The sequence below is a fragment of the Rhipicephalus microplus genome, chromosome 7 (assembly GCF_043290135.1).
Source record: "Rhipicephalus microplus isolate Deutch F79 chromosome 7, USDA_Rmic, whole genome shotgun sequence".
Classification (NCBI taxonomy): Eukaryota; Metazoa; Arthropoda; class Arachnida; order Ixodida; family Ixodidae; genus Rhipicephalus; species Rhipicephalus microplus.
Window position 1 is genome coordinate 53451029 of NC_134706.1, and position 19248 is coordinate 53470276.

A 19248-nucleotide genomic window follows, 5' to 3' on the forward strand; every position below is an offset into this window, starting at 1 on the left:
ATGAAGCCGGCTGACCAATGGGCTAGTGCACTTACGAAAGAGAAACTGTGAATTTGTGCTTTGGGGGGAGTAACTCGGAAACTTGAAAAGTCATGAGCGGCCCAGCGCTCGATCGATAGAAAAGTATATGAAGTAACTCTAGAAGATAGGATAACGGCACAGTGGATCAGTTAGCAAGGGTATACGATGTCCTAGCTGATGTTAAAAAGAAAAAAAAAAGAGACCTGGGCATGTTCTGGACAGATAACAGATGGTCACATCGGAATGGACACCAGGAAAGCACGGCTGGCTGACGGCAAAGCGTTAGGTGAGTTTGCGGGCATAAAATGAAATAAGCTCGCGTAAAACCAGGTGGATTGGATAATATTTGGAGAATTCTTCGCACCGCAGTGGACATAAGACAGACTGATCACGATGATGATGACGACAGCGACGGTGGTGACCCGTGTGACTTAGTAACATTATTCTAAATAGCGATATCAGTGTTGCCAGATGCTACCGAGCAAACAAGCAGACTCAACACAAAAGAAGCTCAAAATAATTGAAAACACTAAAAATTTTCCCATTTTAAAAATATCTTTAATTATAGGTAAAAAAATCTCCACCAAGTACAAAAGAAACATTGAATAACGATCACCTCAGTGTTTCGTACAGGAACGAACAAAAACATATAACTACTTTTTAACACTGTCTCCATGGTAGCCTCTATTCGGTTGAAGACACGTTTGCCAGTTCATGATTTATGTTGCCTACTTGTTGATTCGACCAACGCACGTTGGACTTTAGCAGTCTACAATAGGCGTGTGTATTGGAAGCCCTGTCAGGGCGGGGGGGGGGGGGGGTGGCTCTCCCTTTCCCCAGTCACCCAAAGCGGGGGAGGCACTAATTCTGCCCCGTAGATTGACTAAGTAGGACGGGGAGGAGGGGGGGGGGGCACTGCGATCAACCTTCACCCCACTTGATGGGGAACCCCTGCGCACTCCCATGCACTCAACTACTCAAAGTTTATTTTTATTTATTTATTTATTCAATTATTCACCACAAAGTTGTCACGATTTGTCATGGGGGACACGACAAAATTCAGAGTAAACGCCTGACTAGGTCGTGCCACCCTGGCAGCCACCCTGGCAAGCCATCGCCACCCTGACAAGGGCCATCCTGGCAAGTCATGGACAAACATTTTGTTAGTGAACGACTAACGCTCATTGGTAGACGCGATGATCCCTAAATAACTTCATTTGCCAAAAAAATGCAAGCAAGCTCCCTCAAAAACGCCACAAGCGACTGAGAAATTGCACAATTGACTCGGCGTAAAAATAAGCACAAATCCGCCTAATATAAGCAGGACTCGTAACTCTGAGCGATATTTATCTTCATTATTGACTCGGAGAATTCATTTATTTCAAAGGAGGGTTCTATTATCTATTACTATTTATTTATATCACTTGGCGGCTCAGAATAGAAGGCTTAAGAGAAGCAGAAGGAATTAAGCGTGTATTGATAAAACAAGGGATTTGCAAATTGCAAGAAATGGCTGCAATGTACCAATTTCGGCCCTATACTTTCGAAACAAGTTAAGTTGGTGATGCAGTTAATGCAGAATGATTAAGGTGTCCAGGTTAAAAAATAAGTGGAAAGTGACCCGCGACATACAATCCAGAGTACGCAGTGCATTAGGCTCAGTGAGTTTAAGTATATTTACTACAATGATGATTGTTAAGTAGCGTCGTAAGAAAGCACGCTTGAGCATATCATTTTATGCATAACGCCGTTGGCGTGACGCCACAGTCTGACGCTGTTCAATGGCGCACCTGGTTCCGTTCTGATTTACATGATTAAAGAAACACAAAGAGGTGGCAGCTCTCGGTAACAGCAAGTGCATGCTGTGATCCTTGACATGTTCTGAATTTTTGCCGTTGGTGTTGTCATCGTGGTGTCATTATTACGCCGCCAATTGCTTCACGCGTTATTTAGTTAACTCATTCAGCCTTGAAATTTTCGTTTTGTCAGGAAAACTTTTTTCTATTTGTTTTTATAGTTAGAAGCTCACGAGCGTGCAGACAAACAATGGAGCTATCTGTAGTGGTGGAATTATTGAAGGACTTACATACACGTGTCATTATGGCCATCATGGCTCAGCGATTGTGAAATGAGAAAAATGCCTTCTTTATTCCTGCTACTCGCTATGAAGTGCACAAAAACAGAACCAACGACTTGTTCGGCAATGTGAAAGTCCCGAAAAAAAAAAAAAAACTTTAGGTCTTCGTTTCTAAAACGGTGCTTATCTACCTCAGCTTACCCACCTCGGCGTCTCCCTTGCCTTTGGTCAGGCGTCATCTTTTATTTATTTTGTTTTTTTTGGCTCCCAGCTCCGCCAAAATATCCCAATGACAATGTGTATCGCCGCGGGGATCATTAAACAAATGCTCTCCTGGAATGATACTTTTGATCTTGTTTCCGATTTGCCAAGAGAAATGTTGTGTGATAGCGCCAACCAACACCATCACACGCAATTATCACACACAACCTCAAAATAAAATTCTTTTCCCAATTAGTCAACTCAATTCTGAAGTGCAGACACATCCCCCCGAAAAGAGTATAGTGGTTTTGGGACGTTAAACCTCACATATCAATCAATCAATCACATCCCCCGAATGTAACCACTAATATTCGCACAAAAGTGATAAATTTCGCATGGGTTAGCTAACACGGCCTGACGCTCTGAGGCGCTTATTTCGCAGGACGGGACGCGAGTGCCGTTCTTCAGGAGCACAACAGATTTCTTATTTTTGCTACTGACAGTCCATAACTCAGCTTTTCAGGTGCCCTGATTAACGCAGACACTGGCTTGATTCACTTACGTTGCATTCGATTCGACCAAGGCATAACGCGATGCGAAACAGAATGACAAAAGAAAAATCAGACGAATTTTCAATGCTAGTTAGGTGGTTGGTGTGTTTTATGTTCGGCTATCTTATCAATGACTAGTTCACGCTTTGAATTTGGACTGCCGCTCACGTAAGGAAGAACGATCGTACAGTGATTTAGGTTTTTTTTTTTTGCCTCAATGTACTGAGGGAAGGAAATTACACGCGAAGGAGCGATTGCAACGGCGTGCTGTGTGTTTAGAAAAAAAAGTGAGACGATTCAGAGAAGGACGTACGCTATATATACTATGGGAGAGCACAATGGCTCACTGCGTCTGCGCTTAGCCCTGAGTGGTTTGTAGAGGGGACATGTGAGGCGTCCATTGCATGCTGCTATTCTCTACATGGCAAGAAATCTCACACAATGCGCAGTGTTACGTCAGCTTTGCTAGAGCTTGGCGCTTTCAGTGGTTGCATTCACCCGCGCAGCTCAACAAAACTGTTTTTCTTACTGTATTGGAGAGAAACATTGCGTTGAATGTATGGACCACGTATGCAAGAGAACACCGACTGCAGGTACAAGACCATGCATGCAAATCAACGCAGCGACATTGTGAAGGGTGCCTCAAAGCAATGATTTGAGCAAAATGTTTAGGTTTCACATTGTGGGTGGGTTTAGTGTGCTAAAAAAGCTACAAAAACGACAGGCTGACGTAACGAAGCGACCCTGCGAAACATACATCGCCGTACCATATAAAAAGCAAGCAGGAAATATAGTTTTGGCTGGGTACAGAATACCGACGGAAGATTGCAGGGTATTTCGCGAAGTAAGCAATGTTCTCACCAGACACCGTGTGTTGTTCACCTTTCAAACTATCGTGTGACACACACGCGCACATAGAAAAGAGTAGTAGCATTATAGGTTCAGTAGAAATACCACGTTACGATGCTTAGCAATGTGCGAATAAACGCAGTGATGCATGCTTCGTCGCCGTAAGAAAAGTGAAAAAAAGTTGCGTGAAAGACGTTCGTGTACGGAGGCATAGTATTGTATAACATGCTTTTTCCTTACGCGTACGTTATATAAAACTTTTTTACACCCATCGTGTTTGTTTTGCATATAGAAGAGGTGACGATGCGCTACGGGGCGCTTTTTATACAACATCGCCTTGCTTGTAAACAGAACGCCATCCCTGACGCCGCAAAAAAACGAAAATAAAAGGCGACGGAAAGGCCCAATTGATGTTTTGGTAAACCCCTGGATTGGACGTGTTGCGGCAACAAAGCCAGGTTTATGGAAAACAGGGAAGCGTATTGCAGCGAAACAGGGAAGTTACAAAACAGGGAAGCGTTTTTTGTTCGTCGTATGTTATGCAATGTTTTTTCTGTTTTTTTTTCGCATTGTGCCAACGTCAACAGAACTGCAACGTGTCACTGCATGTAATTTATTGCGTACAGTCTTACTTGCCATGGGCGTCTGCAGACTCTAATGAAAGAAAATGGAGGACAAGGTGACGCGCTAAGGCTTTTATCATTTTGAATGCGTGCTGGTTCTCAGATCCTTATTTTTTGTCTCATGATATTGGATACAAACGACTGAAGCACATACCGTCATTTGCTCACCCTGACAAATACAATGTCATTGCAAAGTGATATTGTAAACGCTGTCAAGTGTGCGCATAAACTATTGCATCAATCGGGGCCGTAAACAGGGGTGGTGGTGGTTATAGTGTTCTTGACACCCCCGATATTTTTTTGTGCTTCAAACTTTCGGGGTATAGTAAAGTGGTTGCGCACATTCACAAAGCCCACGAGTTTCCAAAGTTAGTCTTATACCTATGAACGCCCCCCGAAAAAAAAAAAATACCGGGTAAGGCGCTGGAATCAAAAATTCGTATTCCCACGAATGCCTAACGGTAATATGTTCGTATATAAGAGGATATTTACGTTTGCCAGGACTAGGAACGTGTCATCAGAGAGGCCGATCAAACAATGACAATAAATAATTTGGTAAAAAAGTTTTTTAAGGAGTGGGCGAAGCTCCTCTTAGTCAAACGTTGTCGCACGGACTTACAGAATGATGGACGAACGGACGGACGGACAGACCGACCGACCGACCACCGACCGACCGACCGACCGACCGACCGACCGACCGACCGACCGACCGACCAACCGACAGACCGACCGACAGACAGACAGACAGACAGACAGACAGACAGACAGACAGACAGACAGACAGACAGACAGACAGACAGACAGACAGACAGACAGACAGAATGATAGAAGTTTCGCCCCATTCATCATCATTCACTCCATGGATGTCGTGTGCTTTTTTTTTAAATTTTGCCCATCACGATTAGACAGGTGTGCATTCTCAGCGGCAGTACTCAGCTTTCTCTCCTTTTAGTTTTCTGTTCGTGCTTTGTGTAATTGTTTGATGCCCGCCGCGGTGGAGCAGTGGTTCTGGTGCTTGGCTGCTGAGCCGAAAGTCACCGGTTCGATACCGGCGGCGGCGGTCGCATTTCAATGGAGACAAAATCATTGAGGCTCGTGTACTGTGTGATGTCAGAGCACGTTAAAGAACACCAGATGGCCTAAAATGTGGAAGCCCACCACTGGAGCGTCTCTTCATCATAATCATATCATGGCTTTAAGAAGGAAAACCCCAGATAATATGACGATGATGATGAATGAAACTTTATTTTAATCCAGAGAGGGTGCATTATTGTTATAATTCTGTCTGAGTATAAGTAGAAAAAAATGACGATGTTCCAGAGAAGATGAATTACTGTTGCTATTCTATCTGACCATAAATAGAGAAAATAACGGTGGTAATATTCATACAGAGAAGTTTTGTTGAGCAGCTCCTTGGATAGAGGGAAAACTATTTCTATCGAGAGCGATTATATGAACGGTCCAGGCATATTTCTGCCATCGCCGTGGGTGGTGGCGTGAGATTCCGTATAAAATCCACGGACCATAACGATTGCCGCAAGATCGTCATAATTTCTATGAGCGAAAGCGTGCAAGGGCAGGCGACGATCGTGGCTCAAGTGGATAGAAAGCACACCGGCCCGTCATCCATCATGCGAAAGGCCAGGGAAAGGGTTCGAAGGAAAGGGGGGGGGATTCGAGGTTCCGCAGGAGCCCAACATTTATAAGCAGACATCTTAAGTCCTAACTACACGTGCGCGTCACAACGCGTCAGTGGGAGGCACGGAGGAAGGAAGTTTTCCTTCCTCCGTGGTGGGAGGCGTGTAGACTGGGCGCCACGTCGCGTCGGAAGGAGAAGGCGCGCAACTATAGGTGCATGCCCTCTACCTCCACAGGAAGAGGGCACGCCACGTGCTGAGGATTTGCAGCGCGTGCATGTGGTTAGGGCTTAACACTATTCTACGTTCTCCGTTCTCACCAACCAGTTTGCGTGTGGACGGGTCTCGTTGCATCGATGTTTGGTTGATGTTACCGTGTCCTTGTGGTGAAACTGTGGCTCTTTGTTGAGTTCAAATACGTCGTTCCTATTCGAATGATAAATCCAGTCTAGGTCAGTCAAGTCGATCAAATTAAGGTATTTTCAGGATAAAAAGAAACGCAAGACATGCCCGAAACGTAAGGTGGGGTAATCCTCACGATCAAGAACTTTACCTTGCTGAAGCATCATGTGTAGCAGCTGGCCGGTATCGAAGATATATACAACAAAAGTAGTGCAGTGACTAATACATGAAAGCATGAAAACGTGACCACAATCAATCAATCAATCAATCAATCAATCAATCAATCAATCAATCAATCAATCAATCAATCAATCAATCAATCAATCAATCGAGCTGAGCATACGTGATGGGAGAAAGCCGCGCACAGCTGCTTGAGTACCATACCTGCCTTTCGATGACTTTTGAATAACTTTTCGAAGAATGACAGTCTGTGAGATCAAACATGTAGTTCTTTTCGCAAAAATAAAAATAAATATGTGATCGATGACCCAAACTCATTCGAAATCTATGGCAACAGCATCACAAGAGTGAAAACGTCAGCTTAGGCGCCGCTGCTCCAATGTCAAAGAGGCGTGTGTGAAATCTGGGAACTGCTCGAGCACGCGTATGATTTCATCGCTCCGCAGAGGCCAAGGCTAAGCCGGAAGTGAAAGCTGAGGTCTTGGGGTGGCTTGTCTCTGCAGTGGTAATTACGACGCTCCGGGGCCACGGCTGTTTATACTTGAAGCTTACGGTGCAGAGTGGTAGCGTACGGATGACAAACAAGAAAGCAATATTCCCGTCGTGCCCTCAGGCACGACGGGAATGCTTTGACCTTTTCGGCGTTCTGGTCTGCCGCGGCGAGCAATTTTATCGAACGACAACCTCTCGCCATTGGTGCCATAGTATGTGTGCACTGGACCAATGATGATGGGAAAACACAGGAGGACTTCCACGCCGAAATGCCCCAGCTTGTAAGGTGAGCACTTCACTTCTGCCTTACGGCTTCGGCTCTACGTGCTCTCGTTCGCGTTAGATCGTGACTTGCATTTAGATCTCAATGTTGCTCACACTTTTGTGAATATGACGATTCTTAGCGTTGAATTGTGTTCGATCATGTGTCACAACGTGTTCAGTCGTTTTCTGTTTTTTGAAAGCCGTACGAAGGAATATAATGCCCTGGAGTTTCATAGATGTTTCATATTTAACTTGCATATATATATATATATATATATATATATATATATATATATATATATATATATATATATATATATATATATATATATATATATATATATATATATATATATATATATATATATATATATATATATATGACGCTATGCTGAATGGGCGACGTGGCCTGGCGCATACCCCATGTTTATTCCTTTCTGCACTTCTTCCTCATATACTTCTACAAACCATCACTACCTTCATACGTCACATGACTCCCTCTCCCCCCGAAAGAATGCGCGAGCTACAAAGTATGAAGCATGAACAAGTGGTGTGTCATCATAGGAAAAAATATCACAAAATAGAGTGGTTCCATGTACCATGGCAGTTCCATGCACTTGCACAAAAACATTCACAGGGAAGGCAGTCCAGTGACATCTAGGAGACCTCAGGTGGGCGAGGTTGGCTGTTGCGTTCTGGAGAGCATAACCATGCATTCGACGTGGAAAATGATGATGACACAGCCTGGATAGTAGCGAAAAACGAGCAAGGTTGGGAGTCCTTGTAGAGTTGGAAGGTTGGATGTCAAATGCGTTGGATGCTGAGTTGTGGCTGCGACAGATGCATTGTATCTAGTATGCGTGCTTTTTGAGAGATGGTGACGGCTAAGTGTCTGTGTGCTGGCGGCGTGCAAGAAGTTGCCCCGCGTATTATTGGGTGTTTTCCATGGTGTTGTCGTCTGTGCAACTGCTGGCACAGACAGCGTCTTTGACGATGTTCCTTCATTCGGAAACGTCTTTTTTTTTTAAGTGACCCTTGGATCAAAGTCCGTAATTTTTTAAGTCGTTCAAGTTGGGAGCGTGCTTCCGCTGAAATTTTCATTCGTCGTCGTCTTTTCTTGGTTTGGTGATGGTGTTGAGAAAATTGCGGGTGGTCATCGTCGTCGACAAAGGAGACGCGGTCGGTAGTACCAGCATTATTTACGAGTGGGATGCAAGCATGATTTGTGTAAAGGAAAGCAGTAGATACATTTTCGTTTTTATCGGCGAGACTTGCATACAATAGTGACTCCGTACTGCTTCGACTTTCAGTTGTTCCGGTTTCTGAGTACAACATCACCGCAAACATGGCTTGACGTGGTTCCGATTTCGTATGTTTGTTTTTCTTTGCGGGAGAATTGGGCCAAGCGTTCCTGAAGTACAACCGCTTTCGGAATGGCAGTGGCTTGAAAAGTTATTTGGCCGATATTTCAGGTGGTCTGTTGCGTATGTGGCTATATCTTGAGGGGTGCGATGAGAGTGGCGAGCACCAGACGAGCTACTTGGCACAGAACCAAATGATGGCTTACGTAAGCAAGATGAAGAGTCAAGTACTTTGGGTGCTTGAATATTGTCTTGATTTATGTTTTGCAGGGAAGAGGTTAGCGTTGGCGATATTTGTACAGATGCGAAACGAGGTGGAAGGTTGGGCCTTGCAGAAAAACGGCTCGGATGTCTTTCTATCAGCAGATGACTGACTTCGCCTGACGGGAATTGTTAACTTCTGCTCTGTGCTCGAATGCGTGAAGGCTGCGTATGAATGTGATTACTGAATTTGAATGCATCGATATGGCTGGTTGTAACCGAATCTTGATTATAGTCTTGAAACCAGATGGTCATTTCTTCTTTTATCTTTTGCCAAGACTCATCGTTTTCGAAGATGTGGGTGAGGTAAAACTTGAATGCCTCACCTTAGATGTAGTCAGTGAAGTTTATGATCATCTCCCGTTCCGACCAGGATGCAGCGGCGGCGTGGAGCTCGAAAAGGTTGAACCAGTCCTGTACTGGTCCGTCGTCCGCTGATCCGGTGTACTTGGGGGTGTCAAAGTCGTCTGATGGCGCTGTCATGATGATGGTTTTGGTGTAGTGTTGGGATGTACTTTCGTGGTCCACGTTCGGTCACTGCGTCTTGCTGAGACGTTCGAAGATGGTGGCTGGTTGATGAAGTGGCCGCCAGGTCTTCATCCTGCCGACTCGTGTGACGCTATGCTGAATGGGCGACGTGGCCTGGCGCATACCCCATGTCTTGTTCTGCCTCCTAGGAGATCTTGGCTCATACCCACATGGGGGATTGGCCACACTGTACCTCATAATAGATCATTTTTTACAACGCTTGCTAAAAAAATAAAGAGAAGTTAGATAGAAACAATAATAATGTTCCTTTGAAAAAACGTGAAAAATTGCAGAAGAATGCGATAAACCAGAATATATAAAACAAATTAACAAGAATGAAGAAAGGGGGAGAAAGAATTGGATATATTTGGCAGTACCACTAGCGCGTATCCTTCCGGTTGCCTGAATGAATTTATGTAGCGCTGACAGAATAGCACTGCGGCGCACACCCAACTGACTGGCTCCAAACGATAATAGGGTGGATGTATTGACTGGCGATCCGAGCATACCAATCAGTCTTTCAAGAATTATTCAGCGCAGTGAGGCGAAGCGGCGGCATGTGAGAAGAAAGTGATCTATTGTTTCCGGTTGATTGCAAACTAGAGATAGGTTAGTAAATGAAAATCCTGAGTTGTTGAGATAAAAATTTAACAGAGGAACTCTACAGCGAAAGCTTGTGAGGGTCACCTCACATTGACGGGAAAGGCATTTTGCGGTGTTCCATGTGAATTGCAAGTGCCGAAATTCTTCAGATTGTATAAGCGACGTTTCGTTGATTTTTAAGATTAACAGGCGTTTGAATCGTTTGGCAGTAATAAAAGGAAACTGTGGAGCTACTAGCACCACCGGGAAATTTAAAGATGCCGAAGCGAGCGAATCAGCTATTTCATTTAGTTCAATTCCAGCATGCCCGGGGACCCAAATAAACCGAACTTCTGATAGGCTATGCGGTACGAGACCCCATGTTTATTCCTTTCTGCACTTCTTCCTCATCTACTTCTACAAACCATCGCTACCTTCATACGTCACACACACGCACACACACACACACACACACACACACACACACACACACACACACACACACACACACACACACACACACACACACACACACACACACACACACACACACACACACACACTCACACACACACACACACACACACACACATATATATATATATATATATATATATATATATATATATATATATATATATATATATATATATATATCTATATATATATATACTGTTAAACTCGCTATAACGAAATCACCGAGGAAACCGAAAAACTTCGTTTTTGCTAGAATTTCGTTGCCGCGAGTGCGAGACATAAAAACGTTGATACGGCCAGCAGAACAAAAATTCATGCCTCATCGAAGCGACCGAAACATCCGCTTTTTGGCTGGCGGGGGTCTCTTAGCAAGAACCGATGTGCCGGTAGCCACCCACAGCACTTTCACGCAAACAGGCACGCACAACACAACTCGCGGTGCTCACGTGTGTGAGGCTGCGGAAGTGACAAAATGACGGAAGCAATGCAGGAGGGGATTGTGTCCCCCCTAATGGTGTCGCTGCAAAGCTGCTTAACATGGCGATGACATTGTTGCCGTTCTTTTCTTTTTCCGCAATCAACGGAGAATCCGCTTGCGGCGTCAACCTTTTCTCAGGCGCCATTGTAACTTTTCTCTCAGGCACCATTGTAACAAGTTCCAGTCTTCTCTTCGTCGTTTTGATTGATTCAAACTGTTGGTGTTGCTTCGGCCTGTTGGGCTCGTCCGACGGCGCCATCTGCACTCCAGCATAATCATTTGCCATTGTTGCCTGCTGCAGTGTGGCCAGGCATGTTGCCGGACACAGACCCCATCGCCGATTTAAGTAAACAAAAATGGCGGTACCCACGCTAGCGTGGCAAAAGCAGACGCTTACAAATTTTGAGTGCGCATAACACGCATACGAGCGTATTTTTGACAGTTAACTTTTGGCGGGAGGGTAAAATAAGGCCCGCACCGTGGTAGAAAATTTGTTAATGTGGGATCGCTGTCCAAAAACATTTCGTTGCTGTGAGAACGTTCTCCGGTGATCCGGAAATATTGCGTTGCCGTGGGGTTTCGACTATATATATATATATATATATATATATATATATATATATATATATATATATATATATATATAACACTATCATGATTACAACTCACTAGTCATGAACGATTCTTGGCGAATTTGCCAGTGGGAGTGGGAGTTTTTATGGTGACGACGATAATGACACCTCAAATATGGCTTATACCCATTCACAGAGATCGGCCAAGAAATGATGGAAAGGAAATCATAAACAGCGTCATTTTCTATTGGATTATGTGGCTGTGTATATGGGACAGAGACCGGAAGAAAGCCACTGACATCATTGGAAAAATACTGCTGAAAGAGTACGTTGTATATGTAGATCCTTAAGGTGTCGTGGCATTGTTCCAGATGCTAAGTTGAGGATGATGCAACTGTCCAGGCTAGCGCGAGGTCGGAACGTACTAGATCTATTGTCTTAAAGGGTAAAAATGTCCAGCACCTCACATTTCCGTGGAGTAGCAACTAGTTTGAGGCATAAAGATTACATATGTACTCCTTTGATACAGCTGTCACGTCGGGTTAACTTCAATTGTGGTTAGTTGTCGTGCGTCGAAGTTGATTTATCTAGCAGTGTCCAGAACCAGGATCCTCGCGAGCATCAGCGCTTTATATCACCTTCTGGTGTTGCTAATACGCACGTTCCAGTTGGCATCGTTGCGCAAGTGCAACCAATCGGTTATATAAACATTTGCAACTATTCAACATATGTCTGTGCGTGCAACATTTGTACATATATTTAGCGTCATTTCATGACGTGCCGTGCAATAAAAAAATTACAACACGGTCACTTTCTCTCCGCATGATTCGCACAACGTCGATTTCCAGGTACGTGGGATCTGCCAAATTTTTTTTTTATTTGCACATGCCTAGTTTTGTAGTTTTGTTACTTCCCCTCAATACAATTATTGCGATCAAACAGAAACAAGAGAGCGTAACTTCAATGAATGTCGCAGATACAAAAATATCAGGCACAGATTGCTGAAACCACTTTTTAAAAGCATGACCTTGAACTACTTGGTGATTTGATTTTATTGATATTTGGCGTTTAACGTCCCAAAACCACCATATGATTATCAGGGACGCCGTAGTGGAGGGCTCCGGAAATTGACCACCTGGGGCACCTTGAACTACTGCCTAAGCTCATTTACCATATGCTTCGGAGCTGATCCCCCATAGTGGGCTGTGCCAGTCTTCTAGGACGCAACGAGCCAACCAATTCGCTGGTGCGTGGTTCGTGGTTAAAGGAAGAAGAAGCCGTCCAGTTTAGAACCGTTCACACAGACTGAGGTATCCAACGTGATTAAACATTTACCCTGTGCATCTCCTGGCCCAGATGGAATCACAGTACCCATGATTAAAATTCTGTTCAATTTATCGCCTCGAGACGTCGCCAATGTTATTAACTACTCCTTAAAAAACTCATGGGTGCCGCAGGATTGGAGGATAGCAAAGGTGATTCCTATACTAAAAAAGCCGGGTGGAGGATTAACAGTCGATAATATCAGGCCAATCTCTTTAACATCTAACATGGTCAAACTAGTAGAGAGGGTCCTACATAGCCGAGTAAGTATCTGGATGGCAGACAATTTAGTAATAAAACCGAACCAAATCGGCTTTCGTAGTGATTTCTCAATTTGGTGTGCCCATGCTGATTTAGAGAGCCGAATACAGCTCGCGCGTAAAAGAAGGCAATACGCTGCTTTAGTAACGCTTGACATAGCCAAGGCGTATGACAGTGTGGAGCACTTCATATTGTTAAATACGCTAGAGAGATTGAACTTCCCACAATATTTTATTGAGTGGGTGGCAGAATTCTTAAAATCAAGAGAATTCTACTGCGTCAAGGATGGATGTTCCTCATCTAGATTTAAACAAACGCGCGGAGTTCCCCAAGGAGCAGTCTTATCTCCAGTATTATTTAATGCTTTAATGAGCACAATTCCAACAGATCAAGAAGTTACTGTCTACATTTATGCTGATGACATCGCACTCTTTGCTGCTGACTGTGGTATTTACTCATTACAACTTAAATTACAAAGATATATTAACATGTTGGAAATTTGGTTGCAGTCGATTTCGTTATCGTTAAATGTCAACAAAAGCGCGCTCATGGCGTTTCCGCTTGCAGAACCATTTTCAATTTCAATTCTATATAAACAGGAACCCATCCAGCAAGTAGACTCTATAAAATATTTGGGAATCATTTATAATGACAAACTTGACTGGAGTCCACACATAGAGTATATAACTACCAAAGCACAGCGGGCTTCAGGCTTACTACACAAGCTAAGTAACCGGAAATATGGGTTACGGAGGCACACCTTGATAACGTTGTACAAGATGTACATGCGCCCCATCATGGAATTCGGCTGCATATTATTCTCGGGTGGCCCTGCTTATAAAACGAAACCTCTAGTTGTCTTGGAGCGAGAAGCACTGCGAATGTGTCTGGGACTCCCTAGATTTGTGGCTATCAACGTACTGTACCAGGAAGCGCGCCTGCCTACACTACTTTGTCGATTTCGAATTTTGACCGTACAAGCATTTTTAAAATTTTATAGCTTACCGGCAAGAAGATCTCAATATGCTTTTATCGCAAACCCAGACGCCTTCTTCCTTGCTCATTGGCCACGGTTTCACACACCTCAGATAATGTTTGTACAAAAAAATCTACAAAGTATAAATGTGAACATTAGAAATGTAATTGAGACTAATGACTCGAATTGTCATGTTATTATTGAGTATGATGATATATTCCCGCAAAACGCCAAATTACAATCCCTCAAATTTTTAAATAGCATATTATTAGATTACTTAGAGCATGCAAAAACTAAAAATATAATAGCCACAGATGCTTCCGTAAATAATCAAAAGGCAGGTGTAGGCATTGCCTCTGATTTGCTTGACTGGTCCTTTTCAGTGAGACTGCCTGATTTTACTCCAGTTTTTGAAGCGGAGCTCTTGGCGATTATTTTAGCTCTTCGAAAACTTCCATCAAATCAAAACAATGCAGTAATAATGACGGATTCTCTTTCAGTTTGTGCAGCTCTGACAGCTTCAGAGAACTCTCGAATTCTAAGCACATTCAAAACATTAGTACCGCCGCAGTTGAGACTCCTGAGATTACTATGGGTTCCGGGTCACTGTGGATTAAGATTAAATGAATTGGCCGATTCCTTGGCTCGAGCCGCACTTGATGGGCCAGTTTTGCCCATACTGCCAGATGTAGAATATATCACGGCTATAAGATATCGAAAATCGGCAATCTCCACTGATACGATAGAAAAAGTAATTACATGGACAGACTATAACCACCTCATGTTTCCATGGCAACCCCACTGGAGTCAGTCCAGAAAGATCGAAGTCTTAATCACTAAATTTCGATGTCGTGTCCCCCCCCTAAACCTATATCTACACAGAGCTGGTCAGACAACATCACCCCTCTGCGCATTCTGCGGAGAAATGGAATCACTAGATCATTATTTTTTGTATTGTCGCCGCTACGAAATACTTAGAAAAAGGTTACTAGTTATGCCATTTCGGAAAATAGGTCTTACATTGACGGCGGAAACGGCGCTAAGCTTTGGCGCCTCAACTTTGGGACATTGCCACAGGGATGCTTTCAATGCCGTTTGCGATTATATTCAGGCAACCAAGCGTATACCTTTGTGATCTTCAATCAAAAACAAAAAAAAAATTATTTATTACTCCCAAGGGCAGAGTGAAGTAAACGCAGCTAAGTGGTAAACATAACACCTCAAATCTCAAAATTGCTCAACTTGATTTTTTTTTTTCGTTTGCTCTTTTTATGTTGTTTTTATTTTTACATTAGTCTTATTATAATACCAATTCATTACACATAGTTAAAACGATTATAGATAAACTGCACTACACTTTCTTGGCCAATCCCCCTAAGTGGGTATGAGCCAACCTCCCAGGGAAACAAAACAAAACAAAAACCGTTCATCGGTCGGCCCCCGCATTGAATAGGTGAGCATTTACAGCGATAAATCCGCTGTGGAACAGTTTTGTGGAACTCAGTTCAGTTACTATTGTCGGAAGTGCAGATGTGGTGGAAGAAAAAATTCGCGGATTGTGTAGAGTCGCGCAATGTTGGGGTAGAGCAGAGCTGGTCGACCCTTTACTGGTCCTGCCTTAACTGGGCACATGTGCACTCACATGCCGATGCACGAAGTGCTCACGTGATCACACAGTCAGTGAAGAATGTCGCCTAAGTATCGATCGAGTTTGATTGCGTAATGTATGACAATAGCCGCACTAAGCAGCCTAATTAGCCTAAGCCAATTAGCCGTAATAGTCTAATTTGCTTATGCGAAGCGCGCTGTTGATGAGCTCGCATCCCAAGTTGGCCTAGCTAGTATATATAGTCTAATTAGTTCAATTTTGGTGTTACTGTATTTGTTTTCACTTGGCACAATAGCAGAGCTCCGAATAACTAGGCATGCCAAAATATCAGCTCTGGGTAATTGGAACTAATTCCGTCTTAATTCAATAACTTGAATGATGTTACTTAGCTTTTACATGCTTACGTGGTTTATTTACGCTACGCTATAATGAGCATGTGTTAACTAGGTGGAGCTATGCTCAGTGCGCATAACTCCACCTGGTTAACACATGCTCTCTCTCTCTCTTTCTCTCTCTCTCTATATATATATACATGTGTGTGTGTGTGTGTGTGTGTGTGTGTGTGTGTGTGTGTAATGAGCATGTGAGCTGCATATATATAATCAGCCTATTTTTGTCCTTTTTGGGAGTCGCACAAACAGCGGGCGTAGAAGCTCTGCTCTAAAAACCTCTTTCAGGATAGTTAGGCTCGTCTGACAGCAAGCCTGACTGAGTCCTGTTAGAGACGTCTAGGTGAATAAATGAATCGGTCTATATCGGCAAATCGCACTCTTGAGAGTTGTAATGTTGGCAATATCCGCATAATTGGTTTTTTAACCTCACACAAAATGCAGGTCAAACACTAATTTTTAAAGTTAACGACGAAATCACGCGTGACATCCCGAATTTTAAAGTGGATTTCTCTTATGTCTGCGGTAGTCACTCGACCAAGTTTCTTGAAACTTGGTAATGTGGAGTATATGGCCCCCTGAAACGAGAATGTACGCACTTCACTTTTTGCCATATAAGAACTTGGTAAAACGCGGTAGATGCCGTGAATATTGTAGCGTGGTTGTGACGTGGACCAAGACAGCAGCCGGTGTGTCTGAGATGAGCCTCTTTTTGTTTGACCGAACTTGTGGCCGAGAAATCCAAAGTCAGACTACAGCAAAAGCACTGCACAGTGAAAGCGGCAAATGGGGCATCGGTCATCGATAATCTGATCAGCGGCAAAGCATGGCGGCATTTATACATGAGTCAAACGTTAGAGCATCTTCACTAGTGGCCACGTTTGTTCCATAGAATCAGCTCAGCTGTTCGCGTTTGCGCAGGAGCAGATGGAGCTCAGGGCGTCTCGACGAAACGTTGAGGACGCCAACGAAGGCGAGATCTTCCAGGAGGTACGCCTGGATGACAATGGCAACATGGAGGAGACACCCATCACTGGTAACGCTGGCGTTGCGTCTGCTGCAATATTGGATGCTCGGCGAGTCTGCTGAAGTCCCGTTCCCCAAAGCACTATTTCCATCAAGTAATATCCTTACGCGAGGGCCACCAGCCCTTCTTTCCCTCAAAGAGCTTCTCGACGTTGAGGTAGTTATATACGAAACTACCCAAAGAGGAGGATTAGTTGCTTCCCTCTTCCTTAGTCCAAATTAATGTCTGTAGCCGGTGGATGGAAGCACGATGTGATACAGACATTGGGCGCGATAAGCTAGTGCGTTTCGAACTGCTACGGAACATGCTTGAATGCGCTAGAGGGCGACGGCCGCGGAGCTCAGCTTAATGACGATGGGGCACGAAATTGTTACATAGTGAATGTTACGTTGCTTACACTGTAGGAACGAATGGGGAAGAACACACTCGTCGGAGGAGAGGGTCAGAAACACGCCATTCAGTCGCAAACACGTCCCAGGGCGAGCTCTCGCACCGGCCTTCATGCACTGTCTTAGGGCTGGAGCGTGTAGAGTTGCGCTTTGTAATTCACGTGCATGTTGAATTGTAATTGAAATTTATTCGAAATTGAAATAGAAGTGGTGAATCGCATGTGCTAGTTGATTGGAAATACATAAGGAGGTCGCACCGGAAGTCGCTTTGCAACAGTTAGGTTTACAAGAGCGCGCTGTAACTCAACGCGCCCATTGCACGAACCGAAATTGGGCGCCCACACATGCCGACGTTTGGAAATGCGAGCCTACCTTTGTCATATGCGACTTGTAGTTCTCGGCGTCGGTCTTTCTTGCAGGTAGAAAGGATTGTAAGGGACACCAATTAGGTTACGTCCACGGCTACGTACTGCACCTGAAGGAAAAAAAAAATGCCCTAGAGGCACTGCCATGCTTGTATAAACAGGGCTACACATAAGCAGGCGCTTGAGTCTTTAATGTATCTGCGCTAAGGATGTCGCTTCCAAGTTGTTTTAACGATGATAAAAGAGATCCCGAGCCGAGTCATTATGTCCGGCTTAAGGCGAAAACCTTCACAATAGTAATCTTTATTTTTAATAATGTATTATTTATTAATTATAGTTATAATAAGTATAAACAAATCGATAATTAGCGATTTGCTATACTCGGGTCTGACCATCCGTCCGTCGGTTTCTCGGAATAGTGTCAGCTGTGCCATCACACTCTCACAGCAATCACGAGATGACACTGCGGCGCATAGCAACAGTTACACCTCCACAGCTGTGGCCTCTCCCTCCTACACTACTTTACCAATCACGTGATTGCTTAGTGCAAAAACAAAAAAAATAATATGAAAAGACATGACCTCGTCAGCCGAATGGACAGACGCTTTCGCCGAACGCACGTTCGAATTTCTGAAGTGTAATTTTTATGGAGAGAACTCGTCATGCAGAAATCCATTGCAGACACGATAAGAACACGACAACTTAGACCGATCAAGGCACTTCTGAAGTAATCTCGTTCCATCCAGGCAAGCTGATTTCCGGCGACGACAAAGCGGGCGGGGCGCTGCGCATTCCGACGGCGGTGATGTACTCGTTCGGCGTCGTCATGCTGCTGTCGTCGTGCGTCATTCTCGTGTCGCTCTTCTACATCATGTCGGCAGGCCGGCCCTTCTCCCCACGCGACAAGCCGCTGCCCAAGCCGGAACCCACGATGACCATCAAGCTGCGCGTGGCCGACCTGCCCGAGAGCTTCCTGGGAGTGCTGCGTCAGAGGGGTGCCGGACCGGGTGCAGCCAATGGGTCAGCGGCCGCCATGGCACCAGGTGGGTGCAGCTATAGGGGTACGCAGTGAGATAGTAAAGAGCGTAGGGGGCACTGCAACTCAGGGGGGTGGGAGGCGCGAAGTCCACCCCATACATTGACAAAATAGTGAAGGAGCCCGCTGCGACGAACCTTCGCCCATCCCCCCCCTGAAGGGGAAAAGTGCGCACGCAAACGGGTACAGTTTTTTTTTATTTACATGACCTTCCGCAGCCCCTCAGAGGCATGTGTAAGAGGGGCGGTAAGGATTATACGTGATAATGCTACACACCCAAACACCTCCACTCGGCTGTACTGCATGAACTTCCCGAC

The 19248-nt window shown here is 44.4% G+C and overlaps 1 protein-coding gene across 1 annotated transcript; it reads left to right on the forward strand.

The window, feature by feature from the left end:
* Window positions 1-264: 264 nt before the first annotated feature.
* LOC142767767 (uncharacterized) lies at window positions 265-19052 on the forward strand. Its single transcript, XM_075870002.1, has 3 exons — window positions 265-307; window positions 17007-17150; window positions 18642-19052. Exons 1-3 carry the CDS (start codon window positions 265-267, stop codon window positions 18965-18967), a joined length of 513 nt encoding a protein of 170 aa, XP_075726117.1. The 3' UTR covers window positions 18968-19052.
* The last annotated feature ends 196 nt before the right edge of the window (window positions 19053-19248 follow it).

What these genes read in the sequence shown, in the direction of transcription:
- LOC142767767 (XM_075870002.1), top strand. Translation starts at nt 265, where the DNA reads ATGGACACCAGGAAAGCACGGCTGGCTGACGGCAAAGCGTTAG. An exon ending in GGCTGACGGCAAAGCGTTAG is followed by an intron (nt 308 to 17,006) that starts GTGAGTTTGCGG and finishes TTTGTTCCATAG; the next exon opens with AATCAGCTCAGCTGTTCGCG. An exon ending in GGAGGAGACACCCATCACTG is followed by an intron (nt 17,151 to 18,641) that starts GTAACGCTGGCG and finishes CGTTCCATCCAG; the next exon opens with GCAAGCTGATTTCCGGCGAC.